General features: G+C 41.7%; 1 protein-coding gene across 1 annotated transcript in view; it reads left to right on the forward strand.

Moving 5' to 3' along the window:
• The window catches only part of DUSP22 (dual specificity phosphatase 22), a 44,884-nt gene extending 26,768 nt beyond the window's left edge, over nt 1-18,116 (forward strand). The window contains exons 4-7 of the mRNA XM_068397123.1: nt 4,678-4,727; nt 9,601-9,675; nt 11,214-11,385; nt 14,256-18,116. Of these exons, the coding sequence (XP_068253224.1) occupies nt 4,678-4,727; nt 9,601-9,675; nt 11,214-11,385; nt 14,256-14,441 (483 nt within the window). The 3' untranslated portion in view covers nt 14,442-18,116. The remainder of the gene's footprint in view (nt 1-4,677; nt 4,728-9,600; nt 9,676-11,213; nt 11,386-14,255) is intronic.
• The last annotated feature ends 9,720 nt before the right edge of the window (nt 18,117-27,836 follow it).

Genomic DNA, 27,836 nt, shown 5'->3' on the forward strand with positions numbered 1-27,836 from the left:
ACTGCAGCAGGACTGACTTAGTTCTAGAATCTGTGATGAAATTGTGCAAGTGTTGTCGTTGTTTCTCAAATAACAGTGAATTTTAGAAATTTTACTTAACTCTCTCTTGTTTCAACTTTGACAATCTTGAAATCAGAATACTTGCTCTAGTTTTGTTAGCTCTCACTGTATCGGTTTAACTGTAGCATTTAGTTTCAGGGCCTAAGAGAGACAGAAATCTAGTTTTGGTGGTTACTCTGCCTGCTGAAACAGAAAACAGAAAAGTAAATTATATTTTATTTTACTGATTTTTTTGGGGGTAATCTTAACAGATTAAATACACCGAAAGAAATGGGAGTGCTGCTTTTATTTGATGAGGGCATCAGTTAGGATCATCATGTGAATAATAAGGAAAAAGTTCAGAGAAGTGTGTGTGTTGGAGGGTAGGGGTGTTTGGTGGTAAAGGCGATTGATGGAGAAAGGAAAGTGAGCAATGATTTCAAAGTAACAACTGGAAAGTAGTAATGAACCGAGATGAGCAGAAGAAAGCTGTATTCAGCATCTCATTGACCTAGGAGCTTGGATGTGAACACATTCCATATGTGTGGAATGTTTTATTACCTGAGAACATGCATAACTTCTGTTTAATTAAAAAGGTTGGATTGATTTCTTTTTTTTTTTTTTTAAATGGGTGGTCTGGGAAAAAGCTTGTTTGGAACCATAAGACACGACTGACAGCTGTCAGCTGAAGAAATGTTTGAATAACAATATATTAGCAGCAGTCTTCAATAAATAAAGTGGATGTATTACTTCATGTAGGATTTAATATTTCTCTTTTCATCAGTTTTTATAACTGCAAGCTTTTCTCTTTGCTTTGAACAAACATCATGTTTTGGGATGAGTAGCTATTCTGTGACACCTGATTTAGTGTGTGTAGGTGAAGTGTTAAAGTACCTGTTTTGAGTTGTTCTCTCCTTCCTTCACTGAATAATTTTTAGAGAATTGTCATTCCTAGGGAACAAAACTAGTTAATTTAGAAGTAAATTAATAAATAAAATAGAGTTCCATGTGATTGACGTCAAATTTGTATTTGTCTTGCCATCTTTATTAATGTGCAACTTTGGTTCAACTTTGGGTATTGCATCTGCAACCAGATTCAAGTTTATTTAATGAAACAGTGGACTAGGTACTGATATGGAGCTTGTTGAAATTTTCACGAGGAGCTGGTCTGTTTGACTCTTTAACAATCTTTTGATTTAGCTTACTCTGGTTTAGTCACCGTTTCAATGATTGTTGCCTTCTTAACATCTTATGCTTTGCAGTTTCAGAATGGCGAACAAACTGCTAGGTGATAAAACAGTGATGTCTCTCTCTTTCTTGCATGCTAGTACCCCATCTAAAACGTTGTAGGTACTTGTTCGGTTGGCATAAACTGTTCTGCTTTGAAAGGTCCCTTTGGGACAGTTCTTAGATGTTATCTGCAGGGTATGTGCACAGGAAGGACAGCAGTGTCTTGGGGCACAAATATACAAATAATACTATGATCCTGGGTAGTTATATTTAAAAAACAGTCACAGACAGCAGGGTTCAGTAATTTAAGTATCTTCCTGTTGCCATTATGTTTAAAAAAGAATGTCTGTCCAGCATATGTGAGGAAAAGCTGATTCCAGCAATCAACGTACAAATATCTACACAGAAAATGCTCTGAGTCTCATTTATGAATACCTGCCCCATACAATCTTGTGTCGTTGTATTTCAGGTATCCAATTATGATGGATGATATTTGATCGTATTATTATCATTATTATTTCAACCAAGAGAAGCAAAACTTGATGGCAGGGTGGGATCCTCAGGAGTTACCAACTCTGGCCAAATTGTGTTTGTGTTGAAGTCACTGAGAGTTTCACTGTTGATTTTTGTGGGAGTCAGGTTAGGTCACTGCACAATACTTTTGAAATCCCACCTCTAACTATTTCCGAGTTGAGTGGGTGATTATTTCCTCACAGGGAGGAGTCCATCACCACAGCCTTCCAAAAACACTGTACAAGTGACATGCATCAGTCAAAATACCAAATTCCAGTAACTGTAACCATCTCCTGTCTGAGAAGCTACATTAATCAGGCTAATAGGCTGGTGCTGAGCATGTGTGAGCACAGTAGTGAAAAGTATGCTGTTGGCTTTGCTGGAAGTTGTGAGTGGTGAAGACCTCCAGGATCAGGCTCTGGAGGAGCCGTTCAGTACCACGTGTAGTCTCTCATAGGCTAGTTGCATGCTTGCTTGCGGTAGTGGGAACTAGCCAGCCATGACAAAAAAAGAACATTGTGGGTCTTAAACTTGTGCTGGTGCTACTTCTGCTTTTAAAGTGAACACGATCTGAAAGCCCCTCAGCACTCAGCCCATGAAAAGCACTCGGCATGTGCCGTAGCTTCTGAAATCTGTGGAGCAACTTGCGTCACTGCATGCTGGAGGAGTGAACCTTCTCGCATTCAGTGTGCTCTGGAGTTAACCCATCTCCTACCTTCAGTTTTCTTCCTGATTTTTCCCTTGGTGGTGCAGAGTTCGTGACATGGAGTTGTCTAGAGGTGTAGGGGAAAGAATAGCATGTAAATTTACTTTCAAGTCACAGGCCCTCCTTCTACTGGAGTGACTCACTTGAAGTGACACTAGTGTCCGAGATAAACCTCTCTGATGCATCATACAAGATGCTTATTATCATAGTTAATCTGTCACAATATAATTATCATCCTTGGCTCAGCAGCCTATCAATGTATGTATTACTGCTACATCATCTTTCTAAGTGAACGTATCTGTGCAAGCTGTTGTGGATCAGCTTATGGCTGTGGAGCCATCCCGGTTTCCCACAGCAGGCATCCCTTCTGATACACGTCAGGAGGGACCGTTACTTGTTGAGGCAGCAAGCGGCTTTGGTTTGCAAACTGACTTCATTCTTATTCTCTCCCCTCAGCTGCATTTTGCCTTGCAGCTCTCACGCAAAATGCCACGTGCCGTCACTGTCTTGGTGTTGCCCTCATGGTGCCTTCTCCCTCGTCAGGCACTGCCATGTCTCCATCTCCACGCTTAGCACTGTCTACAGAGCCTTCCCCACTCCGACTCTGCCTTCCCCAAATCAGAAAGCCATAGACAGAAGTACCTCTCCACCAGTTGTGGCATGCTGGGGATGGCCTGTCAGAGCGAGGAAGTCTGGTAAAGCATGGTGGGGACAGGGCAGGCTCTCAAAGCTGTGTGGCTGTGAAGACAACACTGACTGTAGGCGTTCTGCTGGGTTGAGAAAATGGCTGGTGCCATGTGTAAGTGGTGGTGAAGAGATGGGGGTGAGGTATCGCTGCATCCGTTCTGACATAGTGACGAAGTTCATGCATCTTGCAGAGGATTAGCATGATGGTGTGTCAGGGGTCAGGACCCCTTATAAAAGGTATTGCTCTTTGGTGTGAGATGGCAAGTGAAGTAACAAGTGTGTGTAGGGGGAATAAAGAGGGGTTTCTAAGCCAGCAAAGCAAAGGTGGTGGTGGAGAAGATGCTGCCTCAGGTAGCCAACACAGCTGAGCAATGAAAATTCTCCCCCCCTCCCCACCCCAGCTGGCAGATGAAATACCTGGTAGATGCATGTTGTGTTCCACCTTGTTCGCAAAGGATCTCTTCTAGATAAATGTGCGACTTTCCATGTGTGTTGTTGAACATGGAGGATTATTAAAGGGGTTTGCATTGTTACAGAAAGATAAACTAAGGTGCGTTTTATGGTGGACCTTTTGCTGTGAATCCTTATCTTTACAAGTACATCTGAAAAATTCATAACTCTGCATCTGAGATAAGTCGAAAGGCTTCCAGTAAATGATTTAGTTTTTGTGTCTGAGCTGCAACCTATATTCTTGGAAGTCCTATTTGAGAATTTAGCTAAATATGCTTTCAGAAGTGTTCTTTTCTTAACAGTCATAGGAGCAAAACAAGCTTTGAAAATAAAATGACAGTTAAAATGAGCATTGACAATGCAAAGCAGTAGTGTATGATTATACTGTTGTTTTAAATATACCCAGTAACATTTTTAATACATCAGAAATGGTTATCTAACTTCCCTAATTCATCTTGTAACTTATTATGATAGCTGACTAAGAAAGTGAGGCTAACTATGTGGAAGAAAAGTATGAGTTTTATGGTTGTCCTTGAATTTTCCCAAAAATAAAAAACAAAAGCCATGACACAAACACATTTCTTCTCTGAAATGCATTTTGTTTGGTTTATCAACTAGGTAAAGAAAAATGATCGTGTGGGATCAAAAGAAATTGCTTATCACAATTTTAGGTTGTAGCATCTGTTCAGAGAAAGGGAAGGGCAGGAGAAGATGCAACTTAGTTTTACTAGAAATGTAAGAAGAATGAGGTTTTGAAAAAGAGGTTTACACCTTTTTAGTAAAGATGCTTCTGTTTTAAAAAGGGATAAGCTCATGCTACCGGGCTTTGGGATAAGCATGACTAAGCTATGTGCTGGTGTCTTAGCAACAAAGCAGATGTGAAAACAGTGTTTTAAAATCTGACTGCATAGAGATGATCTCTGCTTGTCTGAATAATGTCATGCCTTCCTTAAAGTCAATAAAACTGCACCAGTCTAGAGCAGGACTAGCGCGGTGGTAAATGTATTTAACTTGAATATTTTCTTCTCATTCCTTTTTGCTTCTTTACACAGGGAGTGAAGTATCTGTGTATTCCTGCTGCTGACTCACCCTCGCAGAACTTGTAAGTTTTCTTTAAAAAATAGATCACAAAACCCCAGAAATCCCTCAGTACCGTGGTGCCTGTTTTACAATGAGCTGAAAGATCTGATTCTCATCTCTCACAAGTATTACACAAATATGGTTTTTAATCCGTTAAGAAAACAAAGTAACACTATCCCAGCCACTTTGGTTCAGACCCTGCTTTTGTGTGTAAGGGTTTGTGGGAGGGTCAGTGTGTAAACACTCTTCATTTGTGGCCTTAAACTTCAGGAATTCCTTAGTGAGTCTGCTCTTAATTTAGTTGCAGTTTATTCTAGCCGCTGTTTTTGTAAATCTTTTTGCTTGGCTGTTCTTTTTTTGTTAGCTTTATCTCCGGCCATTAACAAAAAGAAAACACTTGAAAGAGGTATGAAGCCTGGTGCTTCAAGGGTTGAAATAAATTCCTCACAGTGGGCCTTCAAGGTAAAGTCCCAGTGTGCAAACTACCCCTGCAACTGTCTGCTCTGGACTTCTTGAACCTGCCTCAGAAGGCCCTGCTGTTCTTAGTAGTAAGCTGGCATGGCGGGGAGTTTCTGCCCTGCAGTGAGTCTTCGCTTGAGGGTATATGTACTGAAACTGGGGTGTCCCAGCCTCGCTCTTTCTCTTCTCTGCTAACGTTCATGAAAAGCTAATTGACTTGCCCTTGGTTTTAATGTTTTGAACCATTAAGCATAGCAAGTCTTGATTCCAAAGAGAAATCAAAACAGGTTTTGTAAGAGAACTTGGATGGTGACCAACTCTTTCTTCTAGAGCTCACTGTTTATGTTGGGGAAAGGTGAGGGGGGTTTCAGCCACATCCTGCTACTAAGTTTTGTAGAGAAGCAAGTAGCTGAAAGAGGCCTGGTAGGCACGGAAGGAAATGCAGCAGTGCTTTTCTCTCACATCACAGCAATATTCCGGCTCATGCTTTCGGGGGATATTTTTAGAGTACGTGTTTCTCGTACCCTAGAAAGATTCCAGCGTGGCATTTGATGTGTGGTGATTTGCTTTTTCGTTCTGCATTTCTGTTGTGATTTTAGGAGAAGGGGGAAAAAACCCACCACACACACACAATGCCCCTCCTTCCCAACCCACAACAAAAAATACCTCAAACCCCTAAATTTCAAGGCAGGTCTGTAATGAAAAGGCAGACAGCTAACTGCCTTTGTCATGGACAACTTTTGTGGCCTTAATACTTAAAATAAATAAAAATAAATCAATGTAAAAAAAGTCGTTTAGGAAGGGAAAAAAAATGAGACTAGAGGGAAACATTCACATGTTGTCATATTAATTTTTTGTTGGTATTCTGAGATCTGTAGCATCTCTGAAAACGTTTGGCAGATCTGCTTCCTTTGTTAATAGAGTTCTGTATCAATTGGGAATGGAAATAGAAAGGATGTCATTTGTGATGAACATTAATCAATGCACAATTTGGCCCCTCTCTCACTGTTAAATAGCAAGGAGTTATATTGAAAAACCACCTCCGGTGCTTGAACTGTCTGGCGCAGTACCAAAACTCTTAAAGCTTCAGTAAGAAGATACAATATTTGCATGAGTATTGTTTCTGTTATGCTGCAGGCATCTAAAATACTTGCTTTGGTATCAGGTGGTTGCAAGCCAACGTCATTACTTCTAATACTGATACATTTTATCACTTAAAATAAAACTTGATGAGTAACCGATTTTTCTTTTTTGCTTTATACAGTCCAGATCTTCAAGTAAAATCAAATCATGATGCTCACAAGTAGCGATGTTGCTTCCTTTGCACATACAATCTTCTGAAAGCAAGAGGAAGCTGCCTTTGTTCAGTCTGTGAGGTCTTAATTCACTTCAGCTCAGTTTTTGTGAGGGGAAACTTATGGTTTCTTATGTGTGTAATGCATGTTTACTCCTAGTAAGCTTGTTTAGTGGAGCTCCATTTCTCAGATGAATGAATTGCCAGGGAAATACAGCAGGGATTCCCCTGTTAACATGTGGGTGTTCACTAAAGCGTCTCAAAACCTTGCTTCTACTCCCATGTTCTGCCCCTACCAAGCACAGGAATCACGCAGTTGCTTTTGAGACTCGAGGTGCTTCCTAGATCTTTGTTGCATTTACGTTGCCAAAGGAAAGAAACATCAAGATGCTTCTTCGTATCTGATTTGGATGCTTTCTTTTTAAACTTTATAATATTCATAGAAGTCTGACTATCAGCGAATGAATATGTAGATCTGTTATTATAAATCTGCCCTCAGCCTAGTTTTGGATTATCCAGCTTGCTAATGTGTAAGTTTAGATAACTTTTACAACATGCTGGTAGAGGCACTCTACTGGTTCTTCTTCCTGTGGTCTTCTCCCACTGTGAAGACGATGCAGTTCAGGACCCAGCTTTAAGCTGGGAGATGTAAAAGCCAGATATCATGTAATAAATTGTCTTGAAGTAACTGTTCAGTCCAGCAAATAGGCTGCAAATCAACACATTTGTCAAGTGCTTTCCTGTTACACATGATAATCAACTGTTTTGTGGTTAATGTAAGACTTGCCATTCTTTGTGTCTGGCACTTGCCACACAGCTAACTGGTCCTCAGTCTTAGTTTTCACGTAAATATGGTTTGTACCATAATTTTGAAAATGAGCTTAGGCAACTGTGTCTGCTGGAGCCAGCAGAAACCCCGATACCATAGGATTGTGGAGGAGTACATGTCTCTTTTCTCTGACTCAAGGTGAGGAGGGGCCATGGTTCTACAGAGCAGCACTAATTCTAAGCTTGGCTATTTCTCTTCTTGTTTTCATGAATGCCTGTAAAGACTTACACTTCACGGTGTTTCAGCAGACTGAGTGTCAGCAATAAGGAAGGGTGAATAAAACTGAGTGAATGGAGTTCACTGCTAGCTGTATTTAGTACCTTGCAAAGGTGTTATGCTCATTCACAGATATTTTTCTTAACCAAAACTTGTGCTAGACCATTGAAGTGAATTCATTGGTGCTTGAAGCTATGCTGTTGGCCAAATTTTCTAGAGAGAAAGAGAAAAGATGGGTGTATGAGAAGACTGGGATGTTGTCAGTCCAGCCCTAGCTGTGTTTCATCTGACTGAATTTGTTCAATCTCAGATAAGTGCTCCTTCATTGAGCAATAGCAATGCCTCTTGCACACACAGCCCAACATCTCATTTGTCCTCAGAGTTCATTTATGTGAAGCTGCTCGTGCCCCCCAGGCAGACCTGAGCACCATGATTTGTTAGAACTCAGCCAGTGAAAGTGTTCTGGAGTGGCAGTCTGAGTAGAAATGCATTTGTAGGGCTTTGTTGCTCTTCTTCACTTATCCCACATACTTGATTGGTTGGTTTCTTGAGAAACAAAATCCTGAGTTGACATGCTGTCCTAAAGCTGGGGATTGCATCATGCCTTAAGATTTTCCAAATAAGTCACTCAAATCTTCTCCAGCTGTGTTCTCCATGTTGTATCCAGTGATGCAAGAACTGCTTTGGAGAATGAGTCCTGGGCTTTGGGATCCCTCTTTTTGGATATTTCAGCTTAGACATCATTGCCTATGCAAGTTCCACAGACACTGTCACTCTATTGCATCATTCTTGTCCTCCTCCAGGTCTTGAATGTTTATAGTATCAGCAGCTGCACTGTTGGGCAGGAAGGGAAGCTTCCTTTTATGTGGGTATTCCTGATTTTTGTGTGGCCGCTGGTGCTGGGCTGAGGTTTCTTTTTCTTTTACCCTTGTGGTATAATATTCACCCTGAGAGGGGAAACATCTTGAATACAGGACGTTATGTTTCATGGGTGTTGAGCGCAGTGTGCTTTCAGGTTCATCTTTGCCAATAAGCCTGGTACTGACTGCCCCTGAAGAAGCTCTTTCCTCTGTCTATGCGTTGCACACATTGTTACTGCTTGTGAGCTTAAATTGCAAGAGCACTCAAAGGCCACAGTGAAATCCAGCTCTATTGAGCTAAGAGGTGCTGCTTGCATCTGCGATAGATTGCAGGCAGCCCCAAAGGCTTTGCAGTCCAAAAGGCAGAGGCAGGGTGAGCAGCTTGGGACTGGGACGCAAAGAGGCGATGCTGCAGGTTTACTGAGATGATGACAGCTGCCCAGTTCCTTTCCTTCAGACTTTCCCCACTTAAAATGAAGAGGCATGTGTAAAGGACAATGAGAGTACAAACCTTAGGGTTTGTAAACTGAGTATCTTCTCCACATTTTCTCTTCCACTGCTTTAAAAAAGGTAAGCTGTAGGCAGGGGTTGACTGCCGTCCTGGATAAGAGCACGCGGAAGGGGTACTGCAGTCTGAAGGGAGGAGACTGGAAGGAGCTGAAGCAGCCAGGGCTTGAATTGAGAATTTTTTCATAGCAGGGACAAAAGGGAGAGATTTTATGTTGCAAAGAAGAAAGTCATAACGTTTAGATGTCTCCTAGTACATGGTTTGAAGGAGGAAGTGAAGTCAAAGTTAAGTGTAAGTTTGGGTAGCAGGTAGCGGATGCTTCTTTGTGAGAGACAATATACCCTGGGAACTGTTCATGTAGTCATGCTGAGTTTCATCTGACATCTAAGCATATGCAAGGACATGTGAGGTCAAGTTACTAATTTAAAGAGGAATAAAACACAAACTGAAGTACAGACTTGACAGTCATCAGAATAAAGTATTTGTTAATGTTTATCACATCGTAGTGCCCAAGATACCAGTTTCTTCTTCAGGTAGAGTGGAGAATAACTATGCCAGTGAGTTCTGCATTTCATTGGCAGACACTAACTTTTACTTTGTAAGACCTATATTCAGTTCTAAATTCTAGAAACAGCATTAAGTGAGCTTTCGGATAAATTTTTCTCTTTCTAAGTAGTGATTTTACTAAATAGACCACTTTCTTTATTCCCCTTCTACTTCTGTTTTCAGGGCAAGGCATTTCAGAGAGAGCATCAAATTTATCCATGAGTGCCGTCTTACAGGTGAAGGCTGCCTAGTTCATTGGTATGTATACCACTTGCTAAAAAAACTTCTTAAGGGTTTCTCTACCTTGATTTCAATGTTCATCATTTTAATAATAAGTTAACGTTCATCTCCATTGTATAGCAAAATCCTCTTGGACTGAAATGCCCCATTTATTTGAAGAGGCCCAGAAGATTTGCAAATGCTATTAAAGCCTCATGCTAGGACTTTTGAGTCACAGGGGTGGGCAGCTGCCTGGAGATAAAAGGAGCCCAAGAAATTCTTCTTGACCTTCTCTTCTTATCACACCTTTTTGTAGGATTGATTTGACTAGAGATGCACTGACTAGAGTCATATTATTTATTTCCCATTATTTTAATCACTGTATTTCTAAATATGATTTCCAGAATCCTAATAATTTGATTAGTTTCTGTAGCACCTATTTTGGTGACTTCAGAGTTGTTAAAAAAAATTCCTCTCAACAGAAATTGATTTTTTTTTTTTCCCTTTTTTTTTTTCTTTAAACTGCTGAAGCATTCAAATGTTACATTTGTTAATAGCAAGTCTCTGATTGGAGAGATGCTCCTGGGACTGTAGACAATAGAAAAGGAGATCCCACCCTGGGTTTTTTCTTGCTCTCTGCTATTGGTTGTAGTCTTTGTGCTGTATGTCCAAGTGACATATCTGAGTATATCTGGAATCAGAGTCATCTCATGATTTGAACACTGGACTTGTACACAGGCCCTGAGCATAAATCCTCGGTTTGCTACTGACTCATGATAGGGCTGTGCACGAGTCATTTGGTCAGTCTCCATGTATGTAAAACAGGGATAATTAGTCTGAATTCTGATAGAGCTTTAAAAAAAACATATATTTAAATTTATGAAGCATTTCAAAAATGTAAAATGTTCTCAAAATGCCAAGTGAAAGAGTCTGGTACAAATATAACTCAAACACATTCTTTATACTCACAATAGTAATAGTTGGGAGTTTTTTGTCCAGTGCTGTCAAACCAGTAATAGCAAATGATTCTTAGTTTATCCCAGCATTTCATGTGGGGAAACGAGTCCTGAGAGTTGAAGTCGCACAGTGCATGGATAGCAGAAAGAGGAAAAGAACTCAAGCAACCAAACATATGTACTTTAACAGTTCAGTTAAAGTTCATTTTGATCCCATGAATTTGAAGCCTTTATTTGTGGTGGAGAGGGAACAGTCTTATTTCTCTGCTCAGATCTATATAAGCAGAAGAAAGAAGGTGACTTATTTCTAGCTTATTAAAAACCAAATCTCACTTAGAATGTGTGCACTGTCCCCTGCTTTTGTGAAGACTTTATAATTATTTCTTGCTTTCCAGTCTCATATGAATTACCACTCAGAACCCACTTTCTCAATATTGTCACAGATTTGTTCTGATACATTTGAAAAAGCAGCACCAAAACCCTTTAACTCAAATATTGTAATATTTCTTCCTCATGGCAAGCAACACAGCAGTCTGCTGTGATGTTGGGAAGCGATGCCTTTAACTGTGATAGATGAAGTACAGCACTACTTCAGTTTATTGCACCTCCTTTTCCATGCAGCCTTGCAGGTGTCTCCAGGAGTGTAACATTGGTGGTTGCCTACATCATGACCATCACAGACTTTGGTTGGGAAGATGCACTGTCTGTTGTCCGTGCAGCGAGATCCTGTGCCAATCCTAACATGGGCTTCCAGAGGCAGCTACAGGACTTTGAAAAACATGATGTTGATCAGGTAAATGAGCTACAAACAACTGAGCTGTGAAACACAACTCTAAGTCACATCATGGGCTGCTTCTCATTATTTTGGGCCCTGGGTGGTTTATCTGACTCCCTGTTTTTGCTTTGAGGGAGTGGCTTCTTGGCCAAGCCTGGTCCGCTGGGGAGGTGCGGATAGAGATGAAGGTATCAGAGAATGCTAGATGGGAGAAGAGGTGAAGCACACATCTAAACACCTCCTGCCCAGCTGTGCTCTCAATCCAGTGATTGCTTTGTGTGTGCTAAGACACAATACAAGACTGATAGCTTTAGAGGGGTAAAAACTAAAGTGAGTTGCTCAGAACACAGCAGAAAGACCAACGTATAAGTACCAGTTGCATAAAAATAGTGGGTTTCTCCCCAACACGTTCATTTGGAATAGTAAGCAGGAAAGAAATCATAATCAAAAATCTTTGCTATCCAGGAGTTAAACTAGGTTCTCATTATGACTTACGTATCGTGTTCCCCAGCCTTCTGTGGCTGAGACTTAATAAATTTTCTGATGTGTAGAACAGTCTCAAATCTGACCCTTTTTTCTTAGCCTTTGAAGGCTTTGTAGGACTAGGAGAACTGAGGGAACAGTAAGACTGCAAAGTGGTTTTCATAAAACAAAAATTAGTTCCTTACCCCTAAAAAGAACCATCCCACGCAAAAGACCTGCTCCCTGTGGGTGATTGGTGACTTCCACTTATGTTAACAACCTACTCTGGCGGTCCCCACCATTTTCCATTGCTCAGCATATTGCTGTTCTCTGGGGTTTTGTGCCTATTGTGCTTATTAAAAATCAACAACAGAGGCAAACCAAAATCGGAAAGCAAAATACACGAGGCAAAGGACGTTGTGTTTTTTTTATTCCATCCCTGTCGTTCTGCTGCAGAAAGCTCTGAGTTTAGAAATTACCATTTGTTTTGCATGATGCAGTTTGCAACTGTAAATATTTGCGTTTTTTTAATATTTAACTGAATGTTTCCTGGATCGTTTGGAACTGGTGTAAATGGTAGAGTAACTGATTTTTAAGAGACAAAAGTCAGAGGGGGACTTTCCAGACTTGTCTCCTTCCTCCCTTACAGTCATTTCTACTCTAATTGGTCTGGGCTAACAGCAATGACAATTAAGGCTATATGCAAATAGCCCGATAAAGACAGTAACGTCTCTCTTTTTTTCATCCACCATGGACGGCACATTGTGCCTTTTTTTCACTGAGGGGGAGGCAGTAGGTTGCAAAAAGAAATATCCACCTGTAGTCACTGGCTGGGCTGTAGTTTCCTACTGCCTCTTAACAGCAACCACATCCTTAGCAGGTGTCTGTTTACACACCTGATTTCAGTGGAATAATGCCATCTGCCAAGGGCGTGAACTTTTTTCTGATTTCAGCAGCATGGGTGTTTTGCTGTGCCTCTATAGGGTGGTGTCCTGGGGGGGTTTCTGGAATGGGGTCCTTTAGATCTTGGTCTTACAGGAAGGGGTTTAGTCACTAAGGTCACAACACGGTTTGCGCCAATTCCAGACTTCCACATGGTGGCCTGAGGCTTCAGCTTTGACTCAGGACCTTACAATCTTTTAGGAATGGGTGGGAGTAACTATGTTGAGGTCTTGTCTCCCAGTGTCCTAGTAAATGACCTTTATGGATAAAGCTGTCCAGGAGCCCCAAACAGAACAAAGCTATGAAAGTTAAGGCTTGAAGGATGAATGTTATCCCCACTGGGACAGCACAGTTGGGGTCTGTGTCTATTTGCTGCTTCTGCAGGGAGGAGCAGCAAGATTGTCAGGAATGACTAAGTGGAGTCAAATTCTCAGCTGGCAAAGAAATGACAGAGAAGGATGTGATAAAGGTCTGTAAAGTTGAGTGGAATAGAGAAAGTGAACAGGTGTGATTTATACTCTTCCCTGTAATGTGAGATGGAGCTATCACTTGGCAGGTCCCAAGCAAGGAAAAGGAGGGGGTTTTATACAATATGTACTTATGGAGCTTGTTGGCATCCAGATATCTTGTGGTAAAAATCTGTGGATTCAAAAAGTGATCTCGTGGCAGAAAAATTCATTTGTTGGTATCAAACACAAAGATACTGCCTCAGCCTCCCAAAGTACCTGAGCTGAAAATTGCTGGAAGCTGAGGAAATGACCAGGGAAAAGGTCCCAGCATTATTGCCCTGCCATTGCCTGATTCTTTCCTCGGCGTTTACATCTGGCTGCTCTCATACCAGGATACAGAGCTGAACTCTGACCTTCAGCTGGACCAGATACATCTGTTACCATGTACCGTATTCTGTCATTCATGTCAGTAACATATATGGGGTTGTATTCTGTAGCTTTTAAAGCTCCTGGACTTTTTCTTCCTAGAAGATAACTTTCCTGATACCTACACTACATTTTTTAACTACTGGTGTTTGTGGGCTTAGGATAAAAAAGCCCACGAGAGTGGTTCGCTTTTTGATCTTCAGCCTTCTTGCAGCCTGTTGTGACTTGGGCAAGTTGGCTGATCGTATTAGCTTCCACTCTAATTCATCTTATTGTTTGTATATGCAACAGGAGGAGGGTGCTTTTAAGTCCAGGATGTCCTTGCCCAGTAGGTGTTCCTTACTCTGTATTACTCCAGTCAGCCAAACTGTTATGCAAGTGTGTCGTTTTAGGGGATGTAAGGGGTCTCACTGATGTCACATGTGTGTTCCTGTGCCTATGTATTCTGTGCTGCTATCGAAGGACATACAATATTTGGAATGCTTTTCTTTAAACTGTTTGTGTTCTTAAAGGCTTTTGAAATTCTGTAGGGCAGGAAGGAGTGTTACTTCTGCATTAGTGTCATGTTATTGTTTCATCATGTTGTATCTGTATGTTCAATTTCTACAGTTCAGGCAGTGGCTGAAAGAAGAATATGGGGAAAACTCTTCTCAGGATCTGCAAGAAGCCAAAAATCTTCTGAGCAAATATAAAGAGCAGGCAGAATTGCAGCAGAATACTGGGGGAAGACAGTGGAATAACAATTTCTCATCTGTGTCATCTCTCTCATATAGCAACTACACAACAGAGACCTAATCGTAGGAGGCTGATTTTTTTTTTTCTTTCTACCTTTGAAAAACATCTTGCCATAATTTCTATCCCATCTTCAAGACTCTCAGCAGTAATCACACAAACAGTTCATTTGTAGAAAGCTTCTTGATGAAAATACTACATTATGTGTGTGTGTATGAGTGTGTTTGACACAGTTTTATAATTTGGGCAGGATCAAGCTCTCTGTATGCCCAGAGACATGATCCAGTTACTGTGGCTGAGCCAGTTTTGTCAGCCAGCCACAGCTATTATCCCCTTATGCCCACATTGCCTGGCATTTGCTGTGAGGTTAGTTCAACTCCTTTTGTTGTAGGCTAGCAAAGGGCTCTGAGAGATGAAGTCTGGTGATTCAAGCCGTGGCAGTTTGACATCTCTGCACTATTAATGTGGCAAAGATGTTAGTGCATCTGAAGATGGGAACTCAAGTCTGTGTCTCTGCTGCTCCCTTCTGCAGTCCATTGGCAAGTAATACTGTGGAGGTGGGCTTGAACTTGAATGCTAGGCTGCAAACTGGAGCAGGTGAGATATGGGTACATGCACCTTTCTACCAACAGTAGCATCTAGGAGAGAAGTGGGACAGACAGCTCTGAGTAATAACATCTTCAACTGTCACAGTTGTACTTGCTTCAGTGCACGTGAGACAGAGTTGTCGGTAGAACTGCCGCAGACCAAGAGCACTGAGACTTACCACAGCTCAGCTGATGTGCAGTGATTGAAGCCGTGGTCCCTTGATTGTGCATCTTGTCTCTCAACATAAGCTTCTCTGGAGAGTAGTTTATCAGGCCTCCAGTGCCGCTGAACTTCATTCCCCATGGAACACGTGCCTCTTCAACACATGCCCCTGCGCACATGATAACGTGTCTCCAAAGAGTAGGCTCGGTGTGAGTGCGAGCACCTGTTTCTTTGCTTGTGCTGTGGTTTGCTCTTTGACTTCAGCTACCTCAAAAATGCTGTTCTTGTCATTGCGGTTGTAAATGCAACCTTGAAAATTGCCTTGTGTAATCTTAATCTGACACTGAGTGAAGTAAGTGGGTGCGTGTGTGCGTGAGAGTGTGTGTGTGTGTGTATGTGTATTTCACAAATGTCTGTATTTGAGAAGTTTAGTGTTTTCTTTTAAAATTGCCCATATTTCTCACTGGTTTAAAAATTGAGTTGTTTGAATTCAACTTTCTGCCATTTTAAAAGCACTATATATTTTGCTGTGATCAGATTTGTAGGAATGCGTTTGTAAAACATTTTAAAGTAGGTTAAAACTAGGGGCCAGACTTTTGCTCTTGGTAACATTGTGTGTTTCTGGAATGGAGCCGTTGCCTGACTCAAGTGTATTCTAAGAGTGTAACTTCAAATATGTCACCAGGGATGCTGGGTTGTGTATTGATTTCTGATGGTGTCATGGGGGGGTGGCACTGATGCCAAGATCATGATTTCTTGTCTTTGACTCAGAGGATGGAAGGCCTATTTTTCTTGAAGATTCCAGAAAATAAAAAATACCTCGCAAACAGCCAGGGCAGAAAAACAAAAACAAACCCCTCATTTGTTTAAATGTGATGTATATCATGCTAAAAGCTGAGCACTGAGCGAGAAGCAGTCAGCATACTAAATAGACTGCTGTCTCTCTCAATATCTTCTGCTATCTCTCTCAATATCTTCAGTAACTCTGACCTCCCATCCCTTCCTAAAATTCTTCTTCATGTGATTTTGTGCTTGCTTTGGGTAGCAGTGAATTCTGTGGATGGGAGCAAGGCTTTTGGCGTTAAGTCAGCTCTAGCTGTTAAATATCTGTTGTTAAGTATCTTCAAAACATATATGTGATGGCTTGTGAAATATGGATCTTGCATATCAAGAATTGTCAAAAAGGAAAAAAGGGAATGGGGTGGAACTGGCCTGACCGTTTCATCTGAGTCCAAGCCTGCATCAGGGTTCTCATTGCACTAAGTGCTTTAAGTGTACTGAACACAGCGAGAGCAGGGTAATCATGTCTGTTGCAGTAGGGGATGCTGTTGGATTTGGGAAGGTGCTGGAATTGACTTTGTTTTCAAGCTTGTAGCTAAATGAACCACTATCTATTTGGTATATCGAGCAACTGCTCTGTGTTTGCCTGGTAAGAGAAGTATTTAGCTCTTCTTGAAGATGTTGATCTGTAAATAATTGCCTGTTTAGGAATTCCAGCACAGCAGTGCCCACATCGGCAGTCCCCTCTATGCCCTGAGGGTGGACATGGTAATTGGAAAACGCTTTCCTCGGTAACAGGGTCTGACACGCTTTCAGGATGCTGGTCCATTTGTTCAACCCTCTACTCATAATAGGGTATGTAGTGCAACTTCAGCCTGTCCCCAAAGGGCAGCTTTGTCAGAAGCATTCTGCCCGTGCTCTTGCAGGTATCCAGTCAGTCTGTCCTGTAGCTGACTGCCAACACTATGTATCCCATAACACTTCTGGCACTCTCGTCCTTGTGGTAGTAACCTTGCAAGTGCTGGTAAGTTGGCAATTCTTTTTCTGTTCTGACAAATACAAGGCACAATGGAAGAAGTGTTAATGTTTGTGCGTCCAAGATTATTCTGTACTGGATTTTTTTAATAGTTTGGTTATCCCCAAAGAGTCAGTCCCACAAATAGGATTGTTTTAGAACTGAATTTGGCTTTAGAGCCATATAGCCACATCAGTGTGCATTATGCTGCAGCTTGAAAGCAGATACAGGGTAAAGCAGGAAGATGGAAGGAGTGCCATATTGTCAGCAAGGGGAAGTGTTAATCTCTTTTTAAAAGACAGAAGAGGTGCTTTGTGTAGTCTCCTGCTTGTACATCTCGTTTAGTGGTCTGTATGTACTACATACTGCATTTAAGAGTGGTAAAAGAGCAACAGCAGTCTAAGAAAACTTGAATCTGGTTCGTCCATGTAGAGAGTAGAATGATAGTTTCCTCCTTTGTTACCACAAGGTGCAGAAGAGAGAGTGGCTACAGTTCCCATCTTTGGCCTTTTAGAAAGGGAGAAGAGCTAACACAGACTGAGAATGTGACATGATTCGTCTTCCAACCAGCCTTTCAGTGGCAGTTTGTAGGACTTTCCAGCTATCTGGAACATGACTAGATAACATGACTAGTCCACCTCTTAGTAGTTGGCCTTCATAGTATAGACGTCGCATTCACTTATTTTGTTTCTGTACTTTGAAACACTGTCCTCATTTTCATGTTCACTGGAAAATGTATAAAGTTTCTAATACCTTATTGAATATCCAGATTTGAAATGTATAATCGATTTTTTTGGGGCTAAACTTGATATCCATGTGTGATTATAAGCAAGTGTTTAGTGTTATACAATGTAGGTAACGGGTAAATGCGTTAGTATTTATTACCCTGATTTTTAACCTGGAAAGAGTTGCTTCCATATGTTTTGTGGTTAAGTGGGAAGATATGGCAAATCATATCTCTGTTTTTTAAAAAGGACAGTAATAACGTTGGTTGCTATAATGGCCACTGCCTATGAAGAAGTCAGTGAAAAGTTATAGTAATTACTTCAGCTAGTTTAAAAATTCTAAACCTGGTAAGCTGCTTGATTCTGTGTCTTCCTCTTCCTGGGCATCTTAGCGAAGCCTTGATTGCTTTTTCCAAATGTTTGTATTTAATACGTTCTACGGTTTTTTTATAAATAAAAGTAAATGTTAACACCTGATCTGCTTGTGTATTTCTTGAAATAAATAATGGTCTATGGAAGGTTTCTACTCACTGTTTGTATCCCTGCAGGCACAGTAAGAGTACAAGACAAACTCATTTTGATATTTCATTTTTCTCCTGCGCACAGACTTTTTGAGACTTCCCCTGTCTTCTCCAAGTTCTTCCAGGTGAGTTCAAGACTCTGCAGCACAAGCATCTCTTGATAGTCCCACAAGAGGATGTTGCATGTTGCTCTCTTACTTATTGTTGCTGGCCCATCATTGCAACAGGGTATGTGGTGAATCCAAATAATTTATTCTTTTGAAATACCTTCTTTTCCATAGGACACTAGTTTAGGGCTTAATTAGCTGTAAAACTTAGCTGGTTTACAGACTGCCAAGACTCAAGGCTGTCAGTAGTGGTTTGTCAGAGGAAGCTGATGTAAGTGGCAGATGATAATTCTCCGGGGGGAAAAAAAATTAAAAATTTGCAGTATAAGGGGGGGGAAAAAAAGCCCCATTTAATTTCCCACAGATAACACACCGAATTTCTAGTTTAACACTACCTCTACTAAGAGGGTAATTCTGGCATTCGAACAATCAGGAAAAAAAAAGCCCCAAAACAAAAAAACCCACCAACCTGAAAGTATAATCAGTCATGCCTAAGTAGCCAGATCTGGCCACTTTAGTCGTTGCTGAAGGCTGAACTATGTTCTTGTAGTGGGACTCTTTCATCATGAAGGCAAAGTTACATGCTCAGGCACACTGGATTTTGGGTCTTTTCTTTTTGCCCTCTCCTCCCTCTGCCAGCATTTGTTAAGTTTATAGACTGCTGTGAATGTGTGGATGTTTCCTTAGGGATCTCAGGGATTCAACTAATAATATCCTCCACTAGAATAAAGTTAATGTGTCTGTAGGTAGCTTTGGATGTGCTAGATGCACCTTGTTGATAATATATTTCAGTTCATCTTCAGTGTAAGTGCGATGGCTGTGATTTTATTAATGTGTGTTTCAGTCCTCTTCCTATCTTTCTATGAAAAGTCTTTAAATTCAATGCAGCCTGCTATGTGATGCTTGAATTAGTAGCTTAATTACCTCCTTTCTCCTATCTGTTATCCATAGCAATGTCTTAGATATATGTGCTATAGCATTGATGGGACAGAAAACATGCTCAAAATGCAATCCCTTGTGAATTAGGAAAATCTCTTAAGTTTTAGAGGAGGCTTTCCCCTACCTCCAAAGGAAAACAGCAGTTTCCAAATGAGAAATGTGCTGCTGCTTTGTCTTCCTTTTGACCACTTGGCACCTCTCAAGGGCAATTTTTATCCAAATCACATGTAAAATTTGTGCTGCAATCATGGTGCCCTGCTACTGTTCCCAACTTTATATCTTGTTTCATTCAATGTTATATGTAACTGTCTTCTAGAACTGTGAGTTCTAGAAAATGGCAGTTCTGATTTGATTCATGCAGTCGTGTCCCACCATGCAGTAAACTGAGGGACCTAGAGGGCAAACCCGCATGTCCTTAGGTGTGCTCATAACCTGATAGGGAGTCTGGGCTTTGCCAGCAAATTATGGGAATACTTCCTCCTCCTCAAGAAGATTGTACTGGTGGAGGGAAAATGGTGATGGTCTCTAGAAAATATTAGACCGCATGAGGAAGATGATCTCGCACTGTACAGTGTTTCTGTAGAAAACCCTGGAGACACAAAGCATGGGACAGAAACAGCTATTTTCACACTTTGTTCTCAGCAGAGCTTTAAATGTGGCTCTAGTTTTCCATGTGCCCCAGCTCCTGTGTGTTTAACTATTTCGTTGCTACATTTAGCTCTTGTCCAGTATTATTCTCCTGCCCTCACCCAGGGAACAAATTCTTCTTCATACATGTTTGAATGTGTGCTTTGCTCTAGTGATTTACACAAGCTGCAGTTTACCAGAAGTGAGTAGCTTGTGAGTAGCAAGATGACTTACTGTAGTTTCCATGTAGTTTCTAGTGTAATGATTAGGAGTAGGCACCTAATGAAGTGTGTGAGCAGGAGGTGCCTTTTTGCTATTGAACTACTGCATAGCTCAGTCCTTGCAAGAGGCTCGATTTGGCTCATGTGAGCCAAACACATCTGCAGTAAACTGGGAGTATTTGCAAGCAGGCTCAAAAAACAGGATTTTCAGCCAGACCTGCACTCAGTTTCCATTTTAGTTGAGGCAATTATGAATGTGCAGGTTTGTACCCGTCATTATTCATTGAACTACGAATAGAGAGATCAGAACCAAGACATCCAAGCTACTTCAAGTGCAAAGTGTTTTTAAGTTTGCTCACTTGGTCATCTATTCACACAGGCATTAGCAAAGCACAGTTTTAGATCTGAGCAGAAGCATTTACGAACGGACCCTTTGAAAGTCTGTTCTGATTCTCCTTCTTCCCTTCTTTCTCTGAAAGCAAGTGAGTTTTTATTTAATTTGTCAGATACAGGGGATGAGATTTTTGTTACAATTTCTTAAATCTCTTCCCTTCCTCCCCTCCCTTTCCCTTTTTTTGTATGTGATGATTTTTTTTTTTAATAACTGGTATTTATCCCAGAGTTCTTGAGTCAGGATAAGTGAGTACTTGCAAACAATTTATTTCCTGTAAATGTGTATTAATAAAAAAAGCTTATGTCATAAGGTTGCTGATTTAATTGATTGTGTTAACAAATACAATTCTGCTGTTTGCGCATCTGTCCTGTTGTGGTGGTGGTGGTTTGCCAAGCCTGCCATGACTTCTGTGGATGTTGTCATCTTCTGTGGCAGTCTGGCTCCTGTACAGCACTGGATGTTTTGGAAAAGTAACACTGATCCATGACAGTGTTGAACTTGACATTTGAAAAATTAAAAAGGGATATTTAACTTTTATTCATATGCCAAAAAGCAATGTTCATTGGTGGACCAGAATCCTATGCAGGTTACTGATTGCAAGCAGTGTTTTGCTTTATTTTCTCGATTCCTTGCTTTTTAAGGCAAGGTGGTACTTTGTTGAAAGCTTGTAAGTAGGGGAAAACTCTGCCCTGTGTTTAGAGAAGGTATGTGTTGAAGATGTCAGAATTATGGCTTGTTTATGCATGCTCACTGCATATTTTCCCAAGGATTGCATTTTGGAAGACTTTGCAAGTAAGTCTGCAGCATGTAACTTTCCCAGCAAGACCACTTATGTAGTCCCTGAATGTCTCAAAAGAAGAAAAGAAAAAAAAACTAACCCAAAAAACCCCACCTGAGTGCTATGCAAGCTTTGGTCAAATCCTCAGATTTCAGACAGGACAGTCTTCTGTTCTTATGTAGCTTATTTACTTGATAATGTCTCATTTGCAGTGAGGTTCTTACCAGACTTGATAAAGATCTCCATTCCTCTTGAAGGTAGGGTATGTCATGCAACAGCTTGTGTCCTCTGAGTAAAACCTCATTTTTACAGAAGTGTGCAACCTGGGCCCGTTTGCAAGATGTGGAAGGTGCCTCTGTTGCACACAAGTGAACTGGTTGGGCTTTCACTGGCTAGTGCTACCATTTACCCCAGAAAAAAATTACCCTTCTGTTTGAGAATACTGAAAACCACTTGCATTTCTGCAGATCTTGGAGGCTGTGCAAGTATACCTCTATTGTTTCTCAACTGGTTAAGGCTATATGACTCTGAAGTTAACCATCAGTAACAAGTTTGGAGAAGGAACAGGAAAAAGTTTGTCACAATACAAAACCCACCAGGATATATTACAGTAATGTACTAATTCACTGCAAGTGCATGCTGGACTTTGCTGTCACTGGAAGGATCTTAAATACTCCTTCTCTTCCTTAACCATATTTCAGGGACTGAGGTGGGGCTTCTGACATGTTTCGAGTTGACCTTCATTTCCCTGGGGTGGTCACCTTACATCAGATTGACTGGACTGGAGGAAATGTTTGTCTTGTGAGATCTCACGTATTTCTAGAGGGGCTTTTCTCGCTTAGAATTGTACATCCCTGATATGCACATAAATTTCCAAAATGGCATAGAAAGGGTTACAAGAGGACCTGTGATGCAGTAAGACAGGCTAGGAAGTTCAATAGTCCTTCTAGATGAAAAAGTCTTGTGGTTTTGGCTTATCAAGTCAGCCATCTTTGTCCAGTCCATAAAATGCTGAACTGAGAAGCATTTGGGATCCTGTTCCTAAATCTCCTATAACTTGCTGTGTGACTAGGTAAGTTGCTTCAGTTTTAGTTTGCTTCATTTTCCCAATGAAATGGGGAAAAAGTGTTACGACTTTCCCTGGTACAGTTCTGCGAAGCCCCAGATGAAAAGCACTGCATCAGTGTTGGTTGTGTATCGTTAAGTGAGGCATCTGCTGTCCATCTGAGGGGTGTTAAAATACCTTTGTAACAGGGAGATTCTGAAGCAGGGCAAGGAGCTGTGATGGCTTCTTGCTTATTCTCAACACCTCAATCCCACCTGCGTAGGAAGTGCTGTGCTGCACAGGATGGTGGTTGGGTGTTGATGGGAATAGGGAAAAATCAAGGTCAGATTCGCCAGGTACCAGTTGCTATATTTCAACATGAATTACATAAAATGCAGATGTCATCGTTTCTGTACAGAAGAAGATGGAGTGAAGCGGAAGAGGTCCAGAGCAATTCTACTTGTGACTGCCCTAGACAAAATTAATCCCACAGGCGCATCTGTTGAACGTGAAATCTCAGGTAAAAATTAAATGGTGGGGATATGTAATGTGCCTGTGATGTCAAGAATGATGGGCGGGTGGGAAGTGGAGAAGGAATAGCATATGGAAAAAATTAAAGCATTGGAATACCTAAAGGTAACGCGGTAAGGGCTGGTGATACATGTGCTGAGATACGTTCCATGCACTCCAGGAAACAGTCTGCAGGAAAAAAAAAAAAGGAATCTCTGCTGCTTCTGATACTTTGGGTATATGGTTACAATGATAGAAAAAAGTGATGTCCTGATTTTCCCTTAGACTTGTTCTGGAAAGAAAGTGCATATGGCGAATACATCTAATAAAAGCTGTTCTGGCAGATGAGAACTCAAGGAGGAACAAAATTAGTGCCTCCTTGGCCAAGCTGCTGCTGCTACTTTTGGACTGTTTCATGGAAGACATGAATTTGATTCATTTCCAAAGACGGCTTGGAAACTCCAGGCAGCAGAGGAAGGGACTCCCCCTTGACTTAGCTGTTTTTCTCTGAATGCATTGCACTTGTGTGAAATGCAGTCAGCGCTGCTTCTCAGGTCATTTCTGGGGGAAGGTCAGTGCATGAGGACTGACCCTTCGTTCCTCAGTTTGAGTGACTTGGGAGCCTCGGTGCCTTAGAACACACTGGACTTCAAGCAGGGTTGGGGAACTTGCAGCCCCTGCTGTGGGCACCTCAGTTAAGAAAGGAAAACTCCCTTTAACTTCGAACAAGAGTAGATCCAAACTGCATATTGGAGAAGCCTCTGTCTTTCTACTGATGGCCAAGGACTCCTGGATCCCCCTCTGGTTGCCTCCAGGACTAAGCTGGGTGATTGGGACTGGTTTAGTCCCTCCAGGCCTCCCTCCCTCCCTCCCTTCAAGGCTGAATGAAGATGGTTGCTGAATTCCATGTTGTTCATTCATTCAACAAAGTCAAACAGTTTTATCCACTTTTAATTTGAAGCATGTATATTAGGGTGGTTAGAAACTAATAGTTGATTTACCTAGCTGAAAATAATTCATGTGAGGGCCAGGCTGCCTAAATAGCAGAGCTAAGAGTAGGGAGAGCATGGTTTGGTGAGTGCTCTGAGAGTAAATTGCCAGCTCTGATGGGAAACAATAATAGGGAGTAAGAGGCAGTAATCAGTGAATCAATACGTATGGTTTGTTTAAAAATACCTCCTTTTTTGTGGCTTTGGTTACAAGAATGCTTTGTGGGCAGCAGAAGAAAGGCATTAATAGTTGTTTCAAACAAGCCATATTCTAATTTCATGTTTCATGAAGTCCCGTGAACCTCTGAGCAAGAGAATTTCCACCCATGTGCGTGTCGGAGGGAGAGGGGAGAGCAAATGGGCAGTGGATGTTTTAAGCAAGCAGTTGCAATTAGAGTAAGCAAGAGCTTCTGTAAGTAGTGCTAGATTGCGGTCAAGGAGTACATTTTTTTGAGAACGGACAGGATGAGACACTAGAAATCCCATTTCAATAGAAGCTCCCAAGATGGTGCCTGAAGGAAATATTTGACAATGAAGTTGCATGTAATGGCCATCTTCTCCCGGGAAATGGTAATAAATAGGGTCGTGTCTCCATCATGTAAAGTAAAACCTGCACAGCGATGAGGATTGCCTGCATGTGCATCCCAGCTGGCTCTGTGCCTTGACACACGACATGCCCTACCTTCCCAGAGGGCTCGTGAGCTTGGGTGCAGCCGGGTCCAAATGCACAGAGCCAGGCCAGGGCTAAGCTGAGCTGAGCACAGACGCACAGCGTGGTTTACTGGCAAACTTTATAAGCTGTGCCCCAGGCAACTGGGAGCTGATTGTGCATGGGTAATATTGAACATGTTCTGTTTGGGAGAGGATTAGCCTGAAGACCTGGAGGGGAAGCTTTAAACATCGAGCGCAATCCTAAGATAAACCTTTAATGCACATTTTCAGACATCAATGACACTTTGGGCGGTTTTGCTTTTTAGCCACCCTTCAAAGGGAGGGTGATCAATATTCTTGGTGTGTCACATGCGTTGCAGCTTTAGGAAACAGGAGCTTTGTATTTCAGGGATGATTTCTATTAGGCCGTGAAGATGCAAAGTCATTCCTGGAGGGAAGTCGTAGCAGTCAGAAAAAGGAAGACCTCTATTATGATACACCTTTCCTTCCACCTGTCGATAATACTTAGGTGTGGGAAGATTTTATGAAGATTACATTCTAGAGAGGAGTAATTTATTTATTTAAACAAGACTACTGATGGTGTATAGCCTAATCTTAAGGTTTCAAAAGAACTTCCAGCAAGGTGGTGTGTTTAAAACCCTCCTGGTATCTGACGGCTTGAACAATAAACATGACAGTTGTTTGACTTATGCAGATGTCCGCTGTGACCGTCTTTGAAAGCAACACATAAAATGTAATGGAAAAGAAAAGCTCGTAGTCATTGCTTGACTTTGGGTTGTCATCAAATTTCTCTTTTTCCTACAGTCTTCTAGAGCTTTGCAGCAATGATTCTCAGTTTCTGTCACTGTTGGTGTGTTGGACAGTTGTGGTGCATGCTTGTTAAGACCCTGAAGGTGAACAGTCATAACAGATAACCTGATCTTAATGGGGTTTGTAATGGCCTGGCTCAGTGAAGGTAAGAGAAAAGCACAATGATGTTTTTAGAAGAAAGCCAAGCAAGGCTTTGATTTTGGTCTGTTGGTTTCCTGCTGCTTAATCACAAGGGGAAAGCTCTACAAGCAAATAGCGGCACCTGTGGGAGCTGGAAGGAAAATTTGGAGGGACTTTCAGGAGCTGCATTAAGTTTCCTGAGAAAGATACAGTGAGGTAGAGTGAAGTTTTTGTTTTGGATTTTCTGAGAGGGCAGAAAAGATGGCTAATATTGTGTGTAAACAGAAAAATGAAAGGAAAAGGACTCTTCTTCAAGAATTATGTTGACTATTGTATCTCAATGCACCAAAAAAAAACCAGTAATGAAAACATGATGACTAGCTGAAGTGATGTTTTAGTCCAGAGTGTATACACAAACTGGCTGCTAGTGAACTGTACTTGGCAGTGCAATGGTTGCAGCACTGTTGTAGTGAGGAGTGGGAATATGAGGAGAGAGCATGAATGCTCTGGTAGAGAAGATTTAGGACTTGCAGACTGAGACTACGTAAGCCCATGCTGACATCTGATGTTCTCCTGAGCAGTGGGAAGCTAGCCCCAGCTTTCCACTCTTTGTACTGGTATTTTGTACTTTAAAGTTCTGCCTATGTGGAGGGGTGAAAGGAAGCCAAAAGTGCAGCTGGAAGATGATGTTGCAGGTGGACAGCCTCTGCTCCCTTAAGCTCTGAGGAGCTTGATTAAAGTGTGCACTAAGTTGAATATATTTTCTGAGTTCTGCAGGTATAACATGGGGGGTTTTTTTGTGCTGTTTAGTGGCACCAACAGTTATCCTCATCCCGAGGCACTGGAGACACCTACACTTGTCAACCTTGTGCGCCATAGCTGCTTCGTGCATTCATAGACTGAAGACAGAGGTGATTCTCTGCTGCTTCTGTATCACTCTGTATCACTTCTCCATGCTGGAACAACCCTGTTCTGCCTTATGGACCTTCCTTGAATGGTCTCTGTGCTCTGGAAATGTGAGTTAATATTTTAAAGTGTAAATTTATAGATTGGAAGTTCCCAAAAGGATCCTTTCAACTTCTGGCAAGTGTCAAAATTATGGGAACTTGGTTCAAGGAGGCCTTTGAGGGAAGAGGAAAGAATTGGTCCCAAGCAGAGCTGGAGCAGCCCTTTTAACACGGGTTCCCAAATGAGCCTCAGGCAGCAATAATGATGTTCTTGAGTTCCCTGCCCCTGTCAGACATTTCTTTTCTTTCCTAATGAGGACAACTTGTACTGCTGCTTCTCCAACAATACGGTATGATCCTCATTTGCCTTACGAAAATTAAGCACCCTCCTTGGAGCTCTCCCAGTCCTTTGTAGAGAGGACGCCTATCCCAGACACAGGATTACTGGAGCATCCAGACACTGTGCTGTCTAACATATTGAGATACATTACACATTAAATAGATACTGGTCTAACTTTCAGGCTGGAATTTAGGCAGATAGGGAAAAACATCACTGAGACCGTGTCCTGGGACTGCTGTTAGTAATATGGTGCTGCCAGTGCTGTGGAGGCTTGGAAGCAACTGTGCCAGTAAAGTCCTCACCCGAGAGATGCCTCAGAAGCCCCGATACCCATGCGTGTGCTGTTTTATGCGGAGCATTTACCATTACTCAAGAAGCACTGTGCCAGCAGGGAATTTTGTCCACATCCCTTTAAATGCTGCTGACTGTCCTTTTCAAAAAATCTTTTAAAAAGTCATTGCCTTGCAGCTGGGGAGGGAAACCTCATAATTCACAGCTGCTTGGGTAGTATAGCAGCAGGCAGCCCATTGCATTGGCAGGACCAGGACCGTCTGTCTCTCTGCAACAGGCAGCTCCTGGCCTGGACACTTTGTCCCCAGCGAAGCCAGTGGGGAAACTCCTGAGCTCAGTGACAGCAGGATCTGGCTTTCGGTGCTTTGAGTAGCAGTTTGTTAAGGCCAACAAGTGGCCATTTCTTTGTTCTTTTTTTTTTTATTATTTTTTTTTTATTTTTTTTTCCCCCTTCTCAAAGCAGCCAGCTGCAGCACCCGCTTGGTGGAAAGGCTAACACAGTAACCAAGAGCTGTAACAGGATTTTGCCTTACATAAGATGAAATCACGTCACTTCTCTACTTCTCATACCATTGCACTATCACAAATAGATCCACCCATCTGCAAGGACAAAAAGTCTGTAAAAGAAAAGGGTTAGAGAAGCTTTAAATCACCAGGCAGGTTTGATAACACACTCTTCACAGCAAGTATTGGCAGCGATTTGTACGCTTCTCAAGAAATAAGAGCTGGGGAGCAGTGCAAGGAGATTTTGGAGGGCTTTGTAAGTCTGGTAGGTCTGAATACGCAGAGGTGTGATAATAAGGAGGGAAGAACTGTCCCATGATGGACCTGAGGTGCTGCAGGAAAACCAGGGGCAAGTTACCCACGCCAGCCTCTT

The sequence above is a fragment of the Nyctibius grandis genome, chromosome 3 (genome assembly GCF_013368605.1).
Source record: "Nyctibius grandis isolate bNycGra1 chromosome 3, bNycGra1.pri, whole genome shotgun sequence".
Classification (NCBI taxonomy): Eukaryota; Metazoa; Chordata; class Aves; order Nyctibiiformes; family Nyctibiidae; genus Nyctibius; species Nyctibius grandis.